This window comes from Drosophila kikkawai, chromosome 3R (genome assembly GCF_030179895.1).
Source record: "Drosophila kikkawai strain 14028-0561.14 chromosome 3R, DkikHiC1v2, whole genome shotgun sequence".
Classification (NCBI taxonomy): domain Eukaryota; kingdom Metazoa; phylum Arthropoda; class Insecta; order Diptera; family Drosophilidae; genus Drosophila; species Drosophila kikkawai.
The window spans coordinates 19,041,662-19,059,102 of NC_091731.1; the positions used below are offsets into that span (position 1 = coordinate 19,041,662).

At 44.7% G+C, this 17,441-nt stretch overlaps 3 protein-coding genes and 4 non-coding genes across 7 annotated transcripts; 4 read left to right on the forward strand and 3 right to left on the reverse strand.

Moving 5' to 3' along the window:
• The first annotated feature begins 1,918 nt into the window (after positions 1–1,918).
• TRNAS-GCU (transfer RNA serine (anticodon GCU)) lies at positions 1,919–2,000 on the forward strand. The gene has a single exon. It is a non-coding gene; the product is annotated as a tRNA-Ser (tRNA).
• Positions 2,001–2,196: 196 nt separating this feature from the next.
• Positions 2,197–2,278, reverse strand: TRNAS-GCU (transfer RNA serine (anticodon GCU)). Its single transcript has one exon. It is a non-coding gene; the product is annotated as a tRNA-Ser (tRNA).
• Positions 2,279–2,535: 257 nt separating this feature from the next.
• TRNAS-GCU (transfer RNA serine (anticodon GCU)) lies at positions 2,536–2,617 on the reverse strand. The gene has a single exon. It is a non-coding gene; the product is annotated as a tRNA-Ser (tRNA).
• Positions 2,618–3,064: 447 nt separating this feature from the next.
• Positions 3,065–3,146, forward strand: TRNAS-GCU (transfer RNA serine (anticodon GCU)). Its single transcript has one exon. It is a non-coding gene; the product is annotated as a tRNA-Ser (tRNA).
• Positions 3,147–8,215: 5,069 nt separating this feature from the next.
• On the forward strand, positions 8,216–11,227 carry LOC108075469 (uncharacterized). The gene is made up of 2 exons (XM_017167924.2): positions 8,216–8,468; positions 10,666–11,227. The coding sequence occupies exon 2, from the start codon at positions 10,667–10,669 to the stop codon at positions 11,225–11,227; it is 561 nt and encodes a 186-aa protein (XP_017023413.1). The 5' UTR covers positions 8,216–8,468; position 10,666.
• Positions 11,228–12,199: 972 nt separating this feature from the next.
• LOC108075643 (IQ motif and ubiquitin-like domain-containing protein) lies at positions 12,200–14,998 on the forward strand. The gene is made up of 8 exons (XM_017168187.3): positions 12,200–12,719; positions 12,776–13,031; positions 13,090–13,307; positions 13,375–13,885; positions 13,945–14,077; positions 14,129–14,241; positions 14,295–14,479; positions 14,541–14,998. The coding sequence occupies exons 1-8, from the start codon at positions 12,274–12,276 to the stop codon at positions 14,803–14,805; spliced, it is 2,127 nt and encodes a 708-aa protein (XP_017023676.1). The 5' UTR covers positions 12,200–12,273; the 3' UTR covers positions 14,806–14,998.
• LOC108075644 (FAST kinase domain-containing protein 4) lies at positions 14,994–17,276 on the reverse strand. The gene is made up of 7 exons (XM_017168188.2): positions 17,190–17,276; positions 16,814–17,014; positions 16,043–16,762; positions 15,737–15,986; positions 15,398–15,672; positions 15,270–15,339; positions 14,994–15,209 (listed from the first exon to the last, which is right to left on the reverse strand). The coding sequence occupies exons 2-7, from the start codon at positions 16,989–16,991 to the stop codon at positions 14,999–15,001; spliced, it is 1,704 nt and encodes a 567-aa protein (XP_017023677.1). The 5' UTR covers positions 16,992–17,014; positions 17,190–17,276; the 3' UTR covers positions 14,994–14,998.
• Between the last annotated feature and the right edge of the window lie 165 nt (positions 17,277–17,441).

Sequence of the window (17,441 nt, forward strand, 5' to 3'; positions counted from 1 at the left end):
GAGCCGCGAGGATCGCTGATCGGCGACCAAAAGGGGCAGGAGTCGCCCTGGTGTGGGGCTAAATATAAAACGCGCGTGCCTGCGGATCATCAAACTTGGCCACGTTAGGTGACAACGTGGCGGATACACTGCCAAAAAAACTTTATTAAAATCTAGTTCATCGAAATTTGGAGGCAGCCCTAGATTTCATTAAAGAATTAATTGGTTATTGTTACAATTTAATAAATATATATATATAGTATCTTATATATTTTTATACCCTTGCAGGGTATTATAATTGTAGTCAGAAGTTTGTAACGCAGTGAAGGAGACGTTTCCGACCCCATAAACTGTATATATTCTTGATCATTAAAATGTTTGATTTTGATAAAAAATTGAATTTTCAAAATTTTTAAATGAAGTATGCAGATTTATTAACTGTAGAAAATCTTGCACAGAACAGTTTTCCGATTTAAAATTAATGCTCTTTTGGCCGAGTTACGATATTTTTAATTAAAAAAAAAAATCAAAAAGTTTTTTAATATAAAAAATCCGATTTTATAATACAAAATAATATTTTTTAAGTCAAGGAATCATTTTCGACCCCATAAACCATATATATTCTTGATCAGCATCAACAGGGGAATCTTTCTAGACATGTCCGGAAGAAATCGATTTTTTGACCATTTTTGCGAAATTTGATAAGGGGTTACATCATTAAAATTAGCAAAAATGACCAAAACTTTTGATTTCTTAAAATTTTAAATTTGGTATGCAGTTTTTTTAAATTAATAAAAACTAACACAAAACTGCTTTCCGGATCGGAATTAATGCATTTTTGGCTGGCCAAAGTTAGCTTTCTTTCTTGTTAGAATATATTTATATATTAGATTTTGAATTATTCTTTATAATGCTTCTCCCTCGATTCGCTCAGTGTTGGATCGGCAGTGCTATCGTCGTATCGGCATTCGGAACGTAAACAACTAACAGCTATCAGGCTACAAGGGTTCATTAACACCAACTGACAGCCTGGACACAAACATGGCCCAAACAAAATGCCGCAGTTTCTGCTGCCACTACGACGGATGCTAGGCTAGGCCAGTGGTGGTGCTTATGGCCATTACTACTTACTTACTCGCATTTAAAAGCCAGAAGCACTCGTATTAAATCATCAGCATCATCGACATCATCAGCATCGCTCGGCCCCCGATACACTCGCTCGAGCATGGCCCATCTAAAGTAAACCACTTTTGTTTTTTACACCAAAACAGAGGAAGATATAAAAAGAAATCGAAGCCAAGACAGAAGATCAACAGGGAACTGGGTCACAAGCGGCACGACCGCCACCGCCGGCCGAGAATCTGAATTATTGAGAACCGAGCGAACCCCTCAGGAAGTCGCCCTCCTCCAGACCGGCTAAGTACACAAATTACTTGGCGAATATTAGGACTGAGCGCGCTTGAAATGCTTGAATACAGACAAAGAAGTACCCTATTTCGACGGTAGCTATATTTACCAACTGAAAGGATTCCGCCGCAGCCTCAAATACCCTCTCTCCAAGCATTTGAAAAACCCTAAGCTTCACTTAAGGTATCGCCCCCACGCGTGCCGCCGCACTCAGCTACTTTCTTTAAATGCAAACAACTGAAGAACCCATGCAAACACGCAAATCTTTAAAAGCTTAATTGTTATTATTTATTTATTGCCAATTCCATTGACACAATTAACGCTCAATTGTTTGAGCGTTGCAAACAGCCGTTCAGTGAATACTTCCGCACAGCGTGCTGCCCTGAATGAAATACTTGCTTATCACTATAGTGTCTGTACTATCTGTCGATACTTCAATTAGTATCAGTTGTAGCTCTCTAGGGTTCTTTGATAAGAGCGGGAATTCGAATCTCTTTTTCCCAGACTGGGTTTTAATTGGCCAGAGACCAGTGACGAGGTGGCCGAGAGGTTAAGGCGTTGGACTGCTAATCCAATGTGCTCTGCACGCGTGGGTTCGAATCCCATCCTCGTCGAAAGACGATTTTTTGTCTTAATAGTATTATTATTTTGTTAAAACTTATTTCTACTTTTATTAAGAATTAGGGTTGATTTCATAGTTTATAGAATTTAATTTATAAAATAAACCCCCAAATCATATTTTAAAAACTATTTTGATCTGGGGAACATTTTCCACCAAAAAAGGATATTAATTAAAAAAAAAAGGTTCGTCGACGAGGATGGGATTCGAACCCACGCGTGCAGAGCACATTGGATTAGCAGTCCAACGCCTTAACCTCTCGGCCACCTCGTCCTCATAAAATAATTCGCTTCCGAACGTTTTTTGAAGTAAGGGTTGCGAAACATACCCTCGTAAAATATTATCATCTGAAAAGGTCCTGATTTAATTTTATTATAATAAGTAAAAAAATTCTCAAGAATCTCATGTCTTAACTAACTTTCTTTATAAGCAAATGGAATAGTAGTTCGCATGGTACAATACAAATTAATAATAAATAAAATATAATTTTTCATTAGAAAATAATACAAAAAAAAAACAAAAAGTTTGTTCGACGAGGATGGGATTCGAACCCACGCGTGCAGAGCACATTGGATTAGCAGTCCAACGCCTTAACCACTCGGCCACCTCGTCCGGTGATGCGCCTTAGTCCAACACCACACTAGTTATGAGCGAAGCCAAGGAGAACGTTGTTATCGACACCAAGCAGTGCCAAGCATTAGAATTAGTTATTTAGTTGTTTTATTTATTTATTTTTATTAAATAAGAGATTGGGAAAAAGTTGTAAAAAGTAGTTACGGTATTTACCGTAAGCATATTTATGCTAACCATAAAATTTTAATATTAATAATTCAAGGTAAATAAATAAGAGATAAAGTTCTGAGTCAACACATTCTTTTCGCCATCAAACATTTTGCTATAATATACAAATAAATATAAACGATTTTTTTTTAATATTTAATAAAAAATCTCTTTTCCTGCGGGCAATCTTCATCGCTAAGAACCTTCTGCTCTGCTTCACTGCTTGCTGGCAAAACAAGCGGTGCACGAATGCAGCATTTGGCTCCCAAGGTCGCATATGACGAGGTGGCCGAGAGGTTAAGGCGTTGGACTGCTAATCCAATGTGCTCTGCACGCGTGGGTTCGAATCCCATCCTCGTCGTGTTCTTATTTTTTCTCTTTTTCAAGTTATTTTAGCCTTTTTCTGCTACTGTTAACTAAAAATATACGCTATTCGGCTTGACAGAGGGACAATAATGCTCTGGAAGCCGAGATGCTAATCGCATTTCATTGAAATTAAAGTTTTACGGCCTCGCCTGCAGATGGACTATACGAACTATAGTCGTAATGGGCAGTTTGGGCAGTATAAACGCAATGAAAATAGATACATTGATAACAGCTTATGTGTCGCCATTGGAAGATCTCTTGGCCGGCGATAAGATGGGATGTGTGGAGGATGCTGGGACTAGATGGATTCTCCGGAACCCCAGGTTTATTGACACCGACGACGATATGGAAAGGGCACGCCAGAGCCAGAGTGTGACTGCGGAGGCCATTAATGGCTCGTTTCTGCTCCCAAGGTCGGCCAGGTTGGGATTGGCCGTGGGCCGAGTAAACACTTTTTTGCAAACAATCGGGGCCGCGGGCCAGCATTTAGGCCAGCGATAAAGATGGCAAATATTTATGAACAATGCCCACTCACGAAATTAAATTCCAATTGAAATAATAGTTCGCTTTTGCTGCCTCTGGTGCGCAGCCGAAACAATATAAGCCGCCTGGTAATTAACGTCGTTTCCAATGATTTTTCTCTTTCTTTCTCGCCCGTCGTTTTGCTAGCTAATTAATGCGTTTAACGCAATTACAATACAAACATCGGGCTATATGGTAGTATACTATAGCGTCTGCTTTTCCTTTTTACTGGCCAACTGGTTTCCAATTACTAAAACTAACTTCTCGATCATTAATGGAAAAGCCAAAGAATTTTTTCGCCACTTGACGGGCGGCTACGACGTGTTAAAATCCTCCAGCCACTGGAAAAGGCCATAAAGCCATCATTAGCCAACAGCTATCTGTATATCAATCCATCGTTTGCTCTGATTGTTGGTTAGTTGGAAAGTTTTGCGGGCAGACTTTATGGTGGGTATTAATCAGAGGCTCTACATTACGCTTTACATGGATTAAGGATAATGAATAACGGATAATCCGATCACTTTGGAAATCTAAAATTACCTTAAATCTTCCATGGTCTAAAATTAAACACAAATCTAATTCCGTTGTAAAAGTTGGCATTACCTCTGCAAGCTATGACATAACAAGCTAACTGGTTCACTTAGAACACGACTTGAGACATTGAGTGTCAGAATAAGGGGGATTCCCCTCAACTGTCGCCTTGATAACTCTCTTATTTACCCAATCACTCACTCTTTTCTTCTTTGGTTGGCCTGACAGTCCGTTGAGCTCTTTCTCCGAAGCACTCGATACCCTGGTTATGACTCAATAGACCCACTCTTTGGGTAGCCAGTCCAATTCACAACCAATCGCCCCCGTTCGGTGGCGTTGGCGGCGGAGGCCAAGCTTCGGTGGCCAGTGCGCTCCGCCCATTTGAACCTGCTCCCTGCCCCCGGGGACTTTCACAATTCCCGCGAAGAATTCGCTAAACGCTTTGGAACGGATGAGCAAATATTGAATTTTTGCGGCTGACAATCTACCGATGGCTGGTGGCTGGTCTTTTCCTTTCGTTACACTTTTCTTTTGTGTGCTCCACAAATATTTGACTTTCGATGAAAGTCTCGAGCAGCAGACGTGGAGGCAGCCTGACCCCGATCCAGCGGAGTCCAGCTCTCAGAAATGCCAACTGCACAAATCGGGATGGTTAACATTGCGTTGCGTAAGCCGACAACTTCATTCCGAGTGCCAAGTGCCGAGTATAGAGTGCATTGCCGGCAGGTGAGATGGACTGATCCGATGGTGTCCACATGCCAAGCTCTCCACCAAGCAAAGCACCCCGAGCAAGTGATAAAAGCGACAACACAAAGGCCCAAGTGCCTGAGTCAGTTTATGGTCGGTGCGCGGGTTTAATGAACCTGCGAATTTATCGACAATAAAAGATTCGCTATAATTGGCCCATATATAACCGCTGCGATTTAATCCGCCTGATTAGTCGTCTTAACTGTGACGTAGCGCCGCTGTGAGGCTGCCTGGCTGTGGGTGTTCCCGCCATTCATCTAAATGGATCCGCCGCCGTGTTGTGTCTTTATAAGCGGTTAATTAAAACGTTCGTTGCCAATGTAAATGAAGCCTTAGACCCCGACTTCAGACGGCGTGCTGGCGAATGCTTAAAAATTCAGTAGCCAAACACGCAAGCGCCAGCAGCAGCCAAGAGTGTGTGTCTGTCACTCTTGGCCCGAAGACCAAGACCGAGCCAAGAGACTGGGTTTGAGACTGAAACCGAGACATTGGCACTGAGGGACTGACTCTGGCTAAATGGCTTGGCAGTGCTACACAGGGGAAAATCATATTATAAGGAGAGTTCCTTATGGGTCTGTAAAACGTGTTTATGATTGTTTTGTTATTTGTACAATTCCTATTATAAAAATGTTACTTCAAAAAAAGCTTCAAACTTAAAATTAAACAAAAATCCTTTGTACTTCTTGAAGATTAAAGGAAATATAAATTTATCCTTTTCAGAAAACCTAGATTATCTGTCTCCAAACTTAATTAATTATTCAGATATTCGTTCGAAAATGAAAATAGGAGGACGCAAGTCTAAATTCATTAATTATTAAATATGCAATAATTTACACCAACTTTTTTTGTGACAGTGCAGACCCAGCTGTCCGTCTGGAGCCCCGTGCCAGAGCCATCTACTCGTATTGCTTCCGTCAGCATTAAACATATTACTCTTAATAATGCCTAAAACTCGGTTCACACACACGAACGGCGCTGGAAATGAGACAGATACAGAGATATAGTACAAGGAGGCGCTTCAGATACAGATACAGCTATATAGATGCTCGGCAGCTTGTTCGTGATTTGTGTTGTCTAATCGTTAACAATTACAATTACTCCCGGCCTGGCCCGGCCCGATCTGTGGCCTGATCTGCCCGTCGTTCTTGCAGCTGATGCGTGCAGTTTGGCTGTGAGAACGAGTTGATACTTGCATCTGGGAGACGGATTGGGAGTCCATTTGGACTTGGCAACATAGCTGCCAGTGGCCATTTGGCACATGCGAGAGCTTACGCACTTCAACACACACTTCTGAATAGAGGGGTGGAGGCCTAATTGCCGGCAGTTGTGCTGCTGCTGCCACGGCTAATTAATATTTAAAAGTGTCTTACACAGTCAGAAGAGTCTGAAGAAGTTGCCTGGAGCTGTGCCGTGGTTTTCCAGCATTTGTTTAGCTTTGCTTTATAGTGTTATGTCATTCGCTTTGTTTAGAGCCGAATTTAGAGAGTCTGTGTGGGGTCTGGAGCTGTAGCTGGAGTTGGTGAAAGATGATGGCCGGGCCCTGGGAAAGTTTGTGTGTGGAGTGGAAATGCCTTTATATAATTGCTAGTTGCTTTTACTTGCTTTAATTAGCAGGTCGTAAAACGGTGCCTCGAAGGGAAGTGATTTAATTAAGGCACACATTCGCGTACATTTCGCCATAATTCATGACAATTTTCACTGCGATTTATGGTGGCTATTTCTAGCTCAATGGGTCACTGGTCACCACTACAGTCTTCTCCGGCAGCGCAAGGTCGAGCGGGATTCCTCTTTCAATCAAGCAACACACTTACAGATACCCAATTAGCATCAACGACTCACGCAAAGGTGTTTAGAAAAGTGGCTCGAACACCATTCGCCGCCGTTCGTTCCAATTAAATTATGATGAGGGCCAAAACGCAGATATCCCTTTAAGTGCCACACGCAGGTCTCTCTCCGTCGGAAGAGCTGCCTGGTGGCCTGTCAATAGGCCAGACACTTGGTATCGAGAAATGCGGAGCAGATCAGACCCTACCTCAACGAAGGCTTCGTGTTACCATCAACGGCTTTTGTTGTCGTAGGCTCATTTGTAACTAATTTGTGCACAATATCGGAAAGACAAAGGAGCTGCCAAACAGACGTCTCAGGGCAGACCATGCCCCGTCCCAGAGCCAGAATGAAACCCTTAACCCTCGTGGGGTCTTAAACATTAATCGGCGCCAGAAGCAGGTTAATGCTACTAGTTAATTGATATGTTATAAATTTAAATACCTTTTAGCTCTTTTTGACGAAACGAACTATAAAAAATTTTGCCTAAGCCATTGATTTATTGATTAGCTCTAATAATTCTTAGAATAAAGCTTAAAGAAGCCATAAGTCATAAGAATCTCGCAGTAAATATCGTCTTGAAAAGGAAAAAGATAACCATAATCAAATCAATCCGGCCAATTAGTATATAAGCTTGTTTTAGCCAATCAAAGAAAGTAAAGATTTAAATCTATGCAAATACATACAAATTTGAGCTTTGTTTTTGGCTAAAAATTAGCAGTCGTCTCCAAAGATATTTAAAAGTTACCTCGAGCTACAAAATAGTTATTTTAGTTGACACTTTTCGATATATCAGCTGGATTTACGCAGAGGGTTAAGGAAGCTGGCTGGCTGGGCAAGGTGTAATTCAATCGAAAGCCGACTGACTGGTCATTTGGTGTTGGATTTCCTGCCCAGTTCTGGTCTCGGGGAGTCGAGAAATGCCAACTGATGAATTTGTTTAGCGAATGGCGGCGAATGGGGAGCAGGCAAATCCCACCAAGTGCAATTGCCAACTGTAACAGTAAGTGGACAAACAATAAACTGGCTAATTTATGGCCCGCTCATCATCCGAAGATCATCTGCCATCCGGCAACCAGTTGGGCATCAGCATCTCGGCATCTCTGCATCTGGGCATCTGCATCGGAATCGGCGTCTCCATTGGCTTGGACCTCACACAATAATAAATCCAACACCGACTCGGCGGCTCCGGCAAGTGAACGCTCGCCTCGCCTCGCACTTCCAGTGGCCGGCCGTTGATGACGACAGAAGCAGCCGCAACAGAGGCAGTGGCAGTGGCAGCGGCAGCGACGTCGACCGACTGATTTTTGATTTAAGAAGAAAAGGAGAAAAAAACAAATTACAAACTGTTCGCAGCTCTCATTTATTTGCCGCACTCCGAGGCGTTCACAACGCTCAAAAGTTAGCGCGCTCGAACTTAAAGCCCGAAGACGTCGGCAAAGCAGTGCGAGGAAATTTAGATGCGAACGCGAAGAGTGTAGATTTAAGCAACCATAAAAGTGATAGAACGTGCGCTTACCATTAGGCATAAATTAAATTCCATAATTTATGCAACTATACAAACGAGCAATCATCGGGAAAACAATCATCATCTCCGGTTGAAGGACACTTGAGCAATAAATTTACAATCAGCGAAAAACACAATTGAAGAAACTACGCAATAAACCGGCAGCTGCAGTTGCAACCATTTAAAGTGAGTGTGATTAGCATAGAGGGTCCGAGCCATAGAACGTTAATTCATTTGCATTCATTAATAAGTTTATAATTGCTGCCCGTCCGCATCGAGTTCGTTGCCTAAGTCTTTCGTCTGCATCGAGTTCGCCGCCCAAGTCTTTCGTCTTTCACCTGCCGCCTAGCGGCCAGCTGCGAGCGAGCGTGATATGATTAATCACATCCACACATCCCGCATCATCGGCAGATGAGGCCTCCTATTATGCGACTGTCCAGGCGCCTAACGAAAACGACCTTGGCAACGATGTTGATACAAGCGGCGCGAAATATACAAAAAAAGGCCTTAGATAATTGAAGTCAGTGAGTGGACAAATTAAATGAAGTTTTCAAGTTTCTGGTTCCTGAACTGTGTGAACTGCGGCTAGCCATTAGGCCTCGCAGAGCCACCGGAGCAATTAAACTGTAATGAGCCCGAGAGTGGTGTCTCTCGGCAGAAATATGTTTCTCTGGCCTTTCGCATTTCGTTTTGTGTTCTATTATCACCCGACTAACCGATCATATATCATGCGGGGCCCGTGATCAGTCAACAAAAGCGAATTCAAACTTTCTGCAATTTATCTCAGATAAGTTTTTTGGGTCTCTTTGGGTATTTTAATTTTTATCAGAAGTTTGCAACGCAACAAGGGAATTTAGGGAATTTGTAATTGTCAGTGTAATATTAGCGTGACTGATGAAATTAATATAAATTTTAAAAGTATAGTAGAAGAACCTTACTAAAATAAAATAATATATTCTTGATGAACATCGCTAGACAAGTCGATCTAGCCAATCCTAATTAGTTTCTATGAAATTAGTGGCCTTTAACAAAAGCTGGAAATATTTTCAGTAGTTCAGTAGATTTAATTTATTTATGTGGAGTGAATTATTTAATTTATTTTTAATATTATCCTGCCATTGAACCCATTAAAGGGTATACATTCTTCGAACTTGCCTTTCTAGTGTCCATTTTGTAGGGTGTTACCAAAAAGGGGCGCCACCTGAACAAATCGCTGCAGGCAATTATTCCAGACACTGGAATTAGACAAATGTCTATATTGGCGGAAAAAGAAAAATATGCTTAAGCGATTTGCATACCACGGACAACCTGTTGAGACGGGGGGCGAGTCGCCAACGCCCCTAGTTAGTCCCGAAAATCATGTTGAGCCGCTTGTTCTGCACCGATCCTATCCGATCCGATCACAATCGATGTTGCGCCGGCTTTTTCGGATGTGTTGCCGCGGCGATCAATTTATTTTTACAGGCTCATTAATCACTGAAGCGTTGAAATCTGCGCCGCCAGATGGCGCTCGACGCGCTCATTAGCGTAATTGCTCTGCCGGCGTCGCGTCGCTGCCGGCTCGCTGTCGGCGTCGCTTTGATTAGCGTGCATTAAATGCTTTCATTTAAATCAAATCGAAACGAAAATTATCTGCGGCTTGTGTGTGTGTGCGCGCGTGCGTGTGTGTGTGTGTGTGTGAGAGAGAGGGGGAACGTGAGAAACTTTACCATGTAAAGGCGAAACATTTTGCGCTTTGATGCGCACAGACAATTTATTTGTTATTAAATTATTCGGCTTTGGCATGTGACTTGCAGAAAATGGCATTGCCCATTATTATGATTATTACGAGCAGTCGGGTTCGCCACTTCGGTTGCCACCCCATCGATCAAAGCCTTGGACAATCGTCCGTCGAGTGGGGCGTGGGTGGTGGCAGCCGTCATTCGGCTCTCGACTTTCGATGCCTCTCACCTTGACACCCTCTCACCTCACGCCATTTTTCGATTGAAAATGGTTCACATTCCAGATAAGACTTCCATTGCCATTGACTGGAATTCGAAATAATTTTAAATTCGCTACAAAATTTAACATTTTGTGTTAAGATATCCTTTTTTTTTATTAGTATATCTCGTCTCGAATGCAATTATATCTCCAAACAATAAAAAAGCAATTGTGTTTCCCATTATATTGCATTCTTCTAAAGAATGATCATTCCGGATTTCAAAGACAAAGGAGTTGTAGACTCAAAAGAGTTTATAGTAGTTATTGTTAAGCTACGTTGCTTATTGTTTATTTTAATTAAAAATCAAATCAAGCCATAAATCAACAATTTATCATTAAGAGTAATTACTTTCCAATATCATCAATAAAATTATTATTAAACCCTTGATTTGTATTCTTCCAGAATGTCTCCACTGATTCCCTTGGCATCCCTACTTATTTTGGCCAATTTGGTGGCAGCTCGTCCCTATTCATATGGCCCAAGGTCAGAGGCGCCGCCCGCCAGGCTGGGCAATCGCATTGTGGTGCAGTCCCCGTCGCTGGACAACCTGTACATGGACTATGTGGTCACGTCGAAGCCGCTGAATCTGCGCAAATACAACAAGAACGGCAGTAAGACGAAAAAAACGAAAAAGGATTCGAAAATCTATTATATCCCCGTACCCCCACTGCCCTTTCGCCATATACCCGGCATTGGTCTGGACTATCAGCCCATGAAAATCAATCCCATTCTGCCGGAAGCGGAGGCGACAACGCCGCCAACGACCACGCTGCGTCCGACGACATCAAAGCCTGACTGGGACCATCGGAGTCCCAGTAAGGTGCTGCGGGTGCAACACCACAAGGACTACTACTTCAACGGCCGCCCTCACAGGCTGCAGGTGGCTCATGCCGGTCCGAAATCCCGGCTGACGGCGTCCAACTTGAAGTCCAACTTCTACTATAACAAAAACATTATTTATTAATACATTTAGTATAGTTTAGCAAAACAAATAAAAGAAAAAAACAAAAAAACAAATAAAAGCCAACAATTACTTTGTTTTGGGTTTTGTAAGCCAATACTTATGAGTTAAGCTGCTTTGGAGAGGGGGAAATGGCCAAACCTTTCAACTGGATCGCGTTTCCTATGAGCCGAATTGACAAAACCCCGAAATTGGGTCAAAATCGAGCAAAAGAAATCGAGAGAAGGGGGCGCCAAGAGCTGAAGAGCCATTAACTTTGATGATATCTGCATGGATCATGATATAATATTTAAGCATCATTATTAGAGACGACGGCTTCCGCATCGGTAGCATCGGTAGCTCCAAATCATCTTCACGTGTGGCCCGGCCATCTTTCCAAGCCATTTAGTAAAAGTAATTACTGTCACCGTTGTCTCTCCGATGCCCCCCCGAGTTGTGCAATAAATAATAATAAATAATAAGGCCATTAAATGTGGCAGATCGAAGTGGGATCATTGGAGCTGCTGAATTTGTGGCAATTAGAAAATTGTTAAGGGGTATGCAAAATATTATATTTGGAAATGCCCAATGAAGCCGGGGAGCCAATTAGATGATGGGAAGCTTTCACCTCGTGAAAATCCAGTGCGAATGCGTGAGAAAACTAAAATACAGTCAAGCTTAGAGATCTTGGAGAAGGGAAATCATTACAAATGTGTAGGTCTAGATTAATCTAAGCTGCTCATAATAAGTAGTTGAAAATATAATATACAAATAAGTTAAGCTCTTAACTTTATTTTCCCACTTAATGCATACCTTTTGGGCTCCACTGTACTCGCACGCGAGAAATAAAGGCCAAATGGGCTCTTTGGCCTACAACCCGTTGCCACAACAGGGCGCCTAGCAGCGGCCCTCAAGTTTATTGAACAAATTCGTGGGACCCGCCCCATGGCCATCTTTTCGAGACTCCGTTGTCTCAGCAGGCGGTGCTTAGCTTCAATTTTGAATTACTTTGACTGAAAACAATTGTCCCCCCTCACTCCGCCCTTGATAAATATATTTTATGGGCCAAGATGAGCGTCGAGGAGCGACCGCCGGCATTTGTGTGCAACGTTCAACTGAATGTGGAGCCCTGCGAGCGACCTAGGCAGCCACCGGGATGTCCGACACCCATTGACTCACGCAGCACCGAGTCCGAGCAGCAGCAATCGGAGGAGTGCTGCGTGGAGGTGGAGAATGTGACGGTCAAGTTCCGGCTCTCCGAGTCAGACATTGTGGCCCAGGTGTATCCGAACTGCATGACCCTTGCAGAAGTGAAGCAAGACATTGCTCGCAAGTTTGAGGTAGAGCCTGAGATGTTGGTGCTCCTGCAGGATGGTAGCGTGCTCTGCGACAGCTTACCCATCAACTCCACTGCCTTGGATGATTTCGGGATCCATGAGTTCCAGCTGGAGCTGAACAGCAATGCTAACGCCAGTCAGACCTCGCTGCCCAAGTTGGACTTGGAAGTCTACTTCGAGTGAGTACACATTCAAACCATGCAGATAAGTTGAAACTACTGTTATCCTTATACAGCAAGCACCGCCTGGCAGACTTCATCACGGTCCACATTTCCGGAGAGGACACTCAGGATGGCCAGCCGAAGAATGTGGTGGTGGAGATCGAAAATGCGGCAATCGTCAAGCCCTTTTTGTGTGGTTACCGGGATAAGGTTAGCGGAAAGGAGTATCTGGATGCCTTCACCCAGACAGGGCCCTACTTCGATAAGATCAAGTACAGGAAGTACAAGTCCAGGGATACGCAGACATGGGAGCCCAAGGAAAAGATTCTGGTAAGTCGGGCGAGCAGTTCCTAAGTGGATTGATAATTGAAATGCACTTCTTTTCCAGAACACGGCCCACGAGCAGTCGGTACAATGCCACCTAGATGGCATCAACATCATGTATGTGTCCGCAGCCAATGATTTCACCATTGTCCCTGGAAAGTACCAGACCTTTGCCCAGAAGGAGCGGGCTGAACGGAAGCTCGAGAAGATTCTGCTCATTCAGCGCAACTGGAGACGCTGGATCCTCTGGAAATACATCCACAAGCGGGCCGCAGAGTATCGGTGGGTAATCTTTCTTAGCCAGGCTAGGGAGTGTAGCTTCCTCCGCTAATATGAAATCCCTTTCCAGTCGCCTGGTGCAGAATCGCGAGCAGGAGGACGAGCGGTACGAAAAGTGCGTGGAGCAGCGCGTGGAACGGCACCGGGTGGTCAAGCAGTTTCCCCGCAGCAAGGACGACTTCGATCTGCTCTTCGCGGAGGTGGCACGCTGGAAGAAGGCCGAGCTAAAGCGGATCACGGCCAACTATGAGGGCCCCGCCCGCATTGCCGAGGTGAATATCCTGCTGGACAAGGAGATTCAGCTGCTGAACGGTGTGGAGCGGCAGCGAAATCTAGTCTACAAGTCCATGGAGGAGTTCCGCAACGATCAGCTGCTGAAGGAGATGGGCAAGCCGATTGAGTGGATTGGCTACAAGGACTCGAAGATCCACATGGACCTCTTGAGCACACAGCGCGTGCGCTTTCTCACAGAGATCTACAAGGATATGCGTAAGCCGCGCAAGAGGGATGATCGCCTGGAATTCATTCGCCAAGTGATGGCTGTGCTCACAGAGGAGACATGTTATCCTAACTTTCCTGAGGTGGGTCCAACCATTTAATCTTGTTTAATAAGTATAAATCAGAACTGTAAAAATCGCAGCTCTTTGACTTATTCGATCGTGAAAAGAATCTGCTGCTATACGCCAAATCCAGTGATGTGGAAATTCTGCGCAAGCGCCAGAGCATTCTCTTCTTTGACCTGATCAAGTTCCAAAAGGACAAGCCCAAGAAGAGTAAGTACTAAGCCAGGGATCTCTTCCTATATTTAAGCTGTACATCCCTAGGGACGCCCTCGCGCATGTGCATCGTCTGCAAGAAGGTCAAAACGTTTGCCGAATTCGCCATTCGTACACGCCAGAGCCATGTGGACACCTGCAAGCACTGCTACTATCTTAAGGTGGGTTAGGCAGAGACCTCCTAAGTTTGTTTAATTTGTATAATGTCCACCAGCTCACGGCCACGGAGAACACTGTCTACCAGTCCATCCTGCGGTGCATTCACCGGGATGAACGCAAACGCAAGTGCGCCACTTCGTTCGCATTTGTAATGCAGCCGGACGATGTGCGTCACATCATTGACAAGATTTGGCATGGACACTCGGCCCTCAGCAAATCGGAGAATCTCAGCGAACTAAGGTAGCTTCCGAAAAAACAATACACACTCTTCCCTCGCTTAGATAGAAGTCTTCTCCGACAGATTGCCGCGTTGGATTAAGAGCGATGACTGGGCTCCCTGGAACTGCATTTGCCTGACGGAGCGGGAGACTCGGGACCACTACAAGATTGACGATATCGATAAAGTTTACGATCCAAAGTTCATACTGCACATAAGCAACCTGCACATGCTGGCCCGCAGCCTGTTCCATACTTTGGCTGCCGTGGCCATCGAATTCCAGGAGACAGGCCAGTGGTGGAAGGTGGGCATGAATAAGCAACGCTCAAGCCAGCTCGACGCCGTTTAAACCATTTAAAAATATGCTCAATCTGTCACTTAAATTACGTGTCTGCGCTTTTCTTAAATCGATCTACAGAACACACTCCAACATTTGGGTTTAGCATGTAATTCAGCGCCTAATTTTACATTTACAAAATTTAAACAATTCAAATGTTGATCAAACATTACAAGGAAAATAAGTATATTAACTACAACTGCAATTATTTGCTACTTGCAATCGCCTTGAACTTTGCCTCCAGATACTGAACGCGTTTCAATAACTTGTCACTGGTGCTAAACTCATTATATGGTACGGGTATAACATGGTAACCACTCTTCTCCAGCAGATCAAACGTCAGGTTCGTAACGCCGCTGGCGCTGCGATGCGTTCCGTGGCAAATGTCGTGGAAATCAATGACCATTAGTGCCACTCTGAAAACAGAAGCATGGAATGAGCGGGAGAACTAACGCATTTAATTTTGTAAACCAAACCTAATGGCTTTGGGATTCTCCTTATCCAGGGGCAGGGGATTTCTGTTAGCATCAAAGTGGCACAGTGCATCTGGAAAGGAGATTGCTTAGTAAACAAAAATCCATTATTCAGACGTCTTTTTCCTCACCTATGAGAAAGCCCATTTTACTGTCCACCAAGCTCTGGACATGATTGCTGGCCGGAAGCAGGCTTTTGAGAGCATCCAGCATGCCAGTGACTAGCACCTGCTTTGCCTTGGGATGGGCAATGGGCACCTGGAAGGCGGGACTGTCGGCGGCTAGCAGTGGTCCCTTGTAGTCTACGGCCAAAAGCTGGGCATAGCTGTTTAGGTTGAGTAGCCTCATCTTGGATGTTGCTGTGACGCCGGCCTTGTCCTTTTGCAACTGCTCCAGGAATTCCGCACTGATAAAGTTATTGGAAATTTCAATTTTAAAATGATTTCAGGGATTTCTTAATAAGAACAGACCTTAAAACTGAAGCCAGGTGGTTGGGTTCCACCAGTCCCAGCATTGTGAGAGACCACACAAAGTTCAGCCATTCGGATTGCTTGGTAAAGTCCTCCCGCACAATGGATTTCACCAGCTTGCTGCTCACATCTTCCAACTGGGAGCTTTTAAAGTTCAACAGGGCCGAAGTGAGGAAGTAGGCGCTGAGATCTTGTGGGCGGCAGATTTCACTGTTCTTAAGAAGCCACTGCGTCAGGGATTCCAAGATGTCTAAGGAAGGGAATTGTTAATACACTTCAGTATAAGTTTATAGATTTCAAGCTCACCCAAATCCCGGTACCGCAAAATGCCTAGGCTGGTGAGTATGGATCCCACAACAGCAGACCTTTCCACATTCTTTGGCAATGCCGCCTGCACATCCGCACACACCTTGGCGCCCAGCACCGAGTCCTGGAAGTTAAGCGTGGACATGGCGTACAGCACATCCGCCGACTGCTTCAGATCTAGTGTCTCCGCGGCACTGCTGATGTTGAAGGCCAGGGACCGCAGCAAGGGAGTGCTGCGCCGCTTACGCTGGGCCAGCGTGCTCATCACCTTGACCATCTGGGGCAGACTGATGCTGGCTATCAACTTGGCCGCCTCATCGTCGCCAGCTACTCCCAAGACCGTGTTCAGATCGTCCGTGCGGAAGCCGGAAATACGTTTCACAGCTTGACTGCTGTCGCCGGAAGCTTTGCCATTGGTGGCGGCACCATTATTCTTGGGAACAGTGCGTCCCAGCATGCGGCAAATGCGCAGGAACCTCGTGTCGTTCTCGAACTCGGATATCTTCACCCGATCGACGCTGCTCCACTCGGCCAGAATGGATACAATCCTCAGAGCATGCTTCCTAGAGAAGGCACTGTTGTTCTCGGTGATGGCAAGCAATCCATTGACCGTCTTGGCATTCACTATGCGGTCATCTATGTTACTTGAGGCGGGTGTCTTCTTCTCATCCTTAGGATTGTCGTTGCGCAGCGACTCGAACGCAGCGGCAACCATTTGACCTAGAAAAGGATTCCCAATTAGACGTTGTATATCATATGGAATACACCTACCCTTGGGCTTCTTGGCCGCCGCCTCGGATGCCGGCGTGCGTGCTTCCGGCTCGGCTGCATCCGTCGCCAGGCCGTTGGTGGCTAAAGAAAAGCCTGCCGCCCGCACATTGCTGTTGTAGGCCGCCCGGCGGTACAGGTGGCTGGCAATGCTGCCGGCGAATCGTTGCAGTCCCAACATTTTCAGTCACTCTTCAACTCACGCTGCAAGAAACCACAGAAGTTTACATAACCTTTTTGTTTACATTTTTTGCAGGTGAATTTAGGGTTCTCCAGCTATTTAAAGGGAGCGGCAAATTAGTTACTGCATAGTTATTAATATTTGCCTCAAAATTAAGCCAGTTTCATTGAGAATTTCCATTAAATTAAGCAAACTTTCCTATTGAACGTTGAGAATCCACAGATGACGGCAGCGGGCAGCTGATGCTAGTGTTGGGCAACGCCTGCGGTCAGAGCCGAACAACGGCGCTGCCCAGCACTAGCAGACAGTGCTGCCAGACTTCACGATCATGAGGGTTTCAGCGTTTTAGTGTGCCCAAAAGCCGCGAAAGCGGCTGTGGATATTTAAACAATCCTGATACGGTCCTACTGTTGGTCATCTTTTTGTTTATTTTATTACGATTTGGAATAG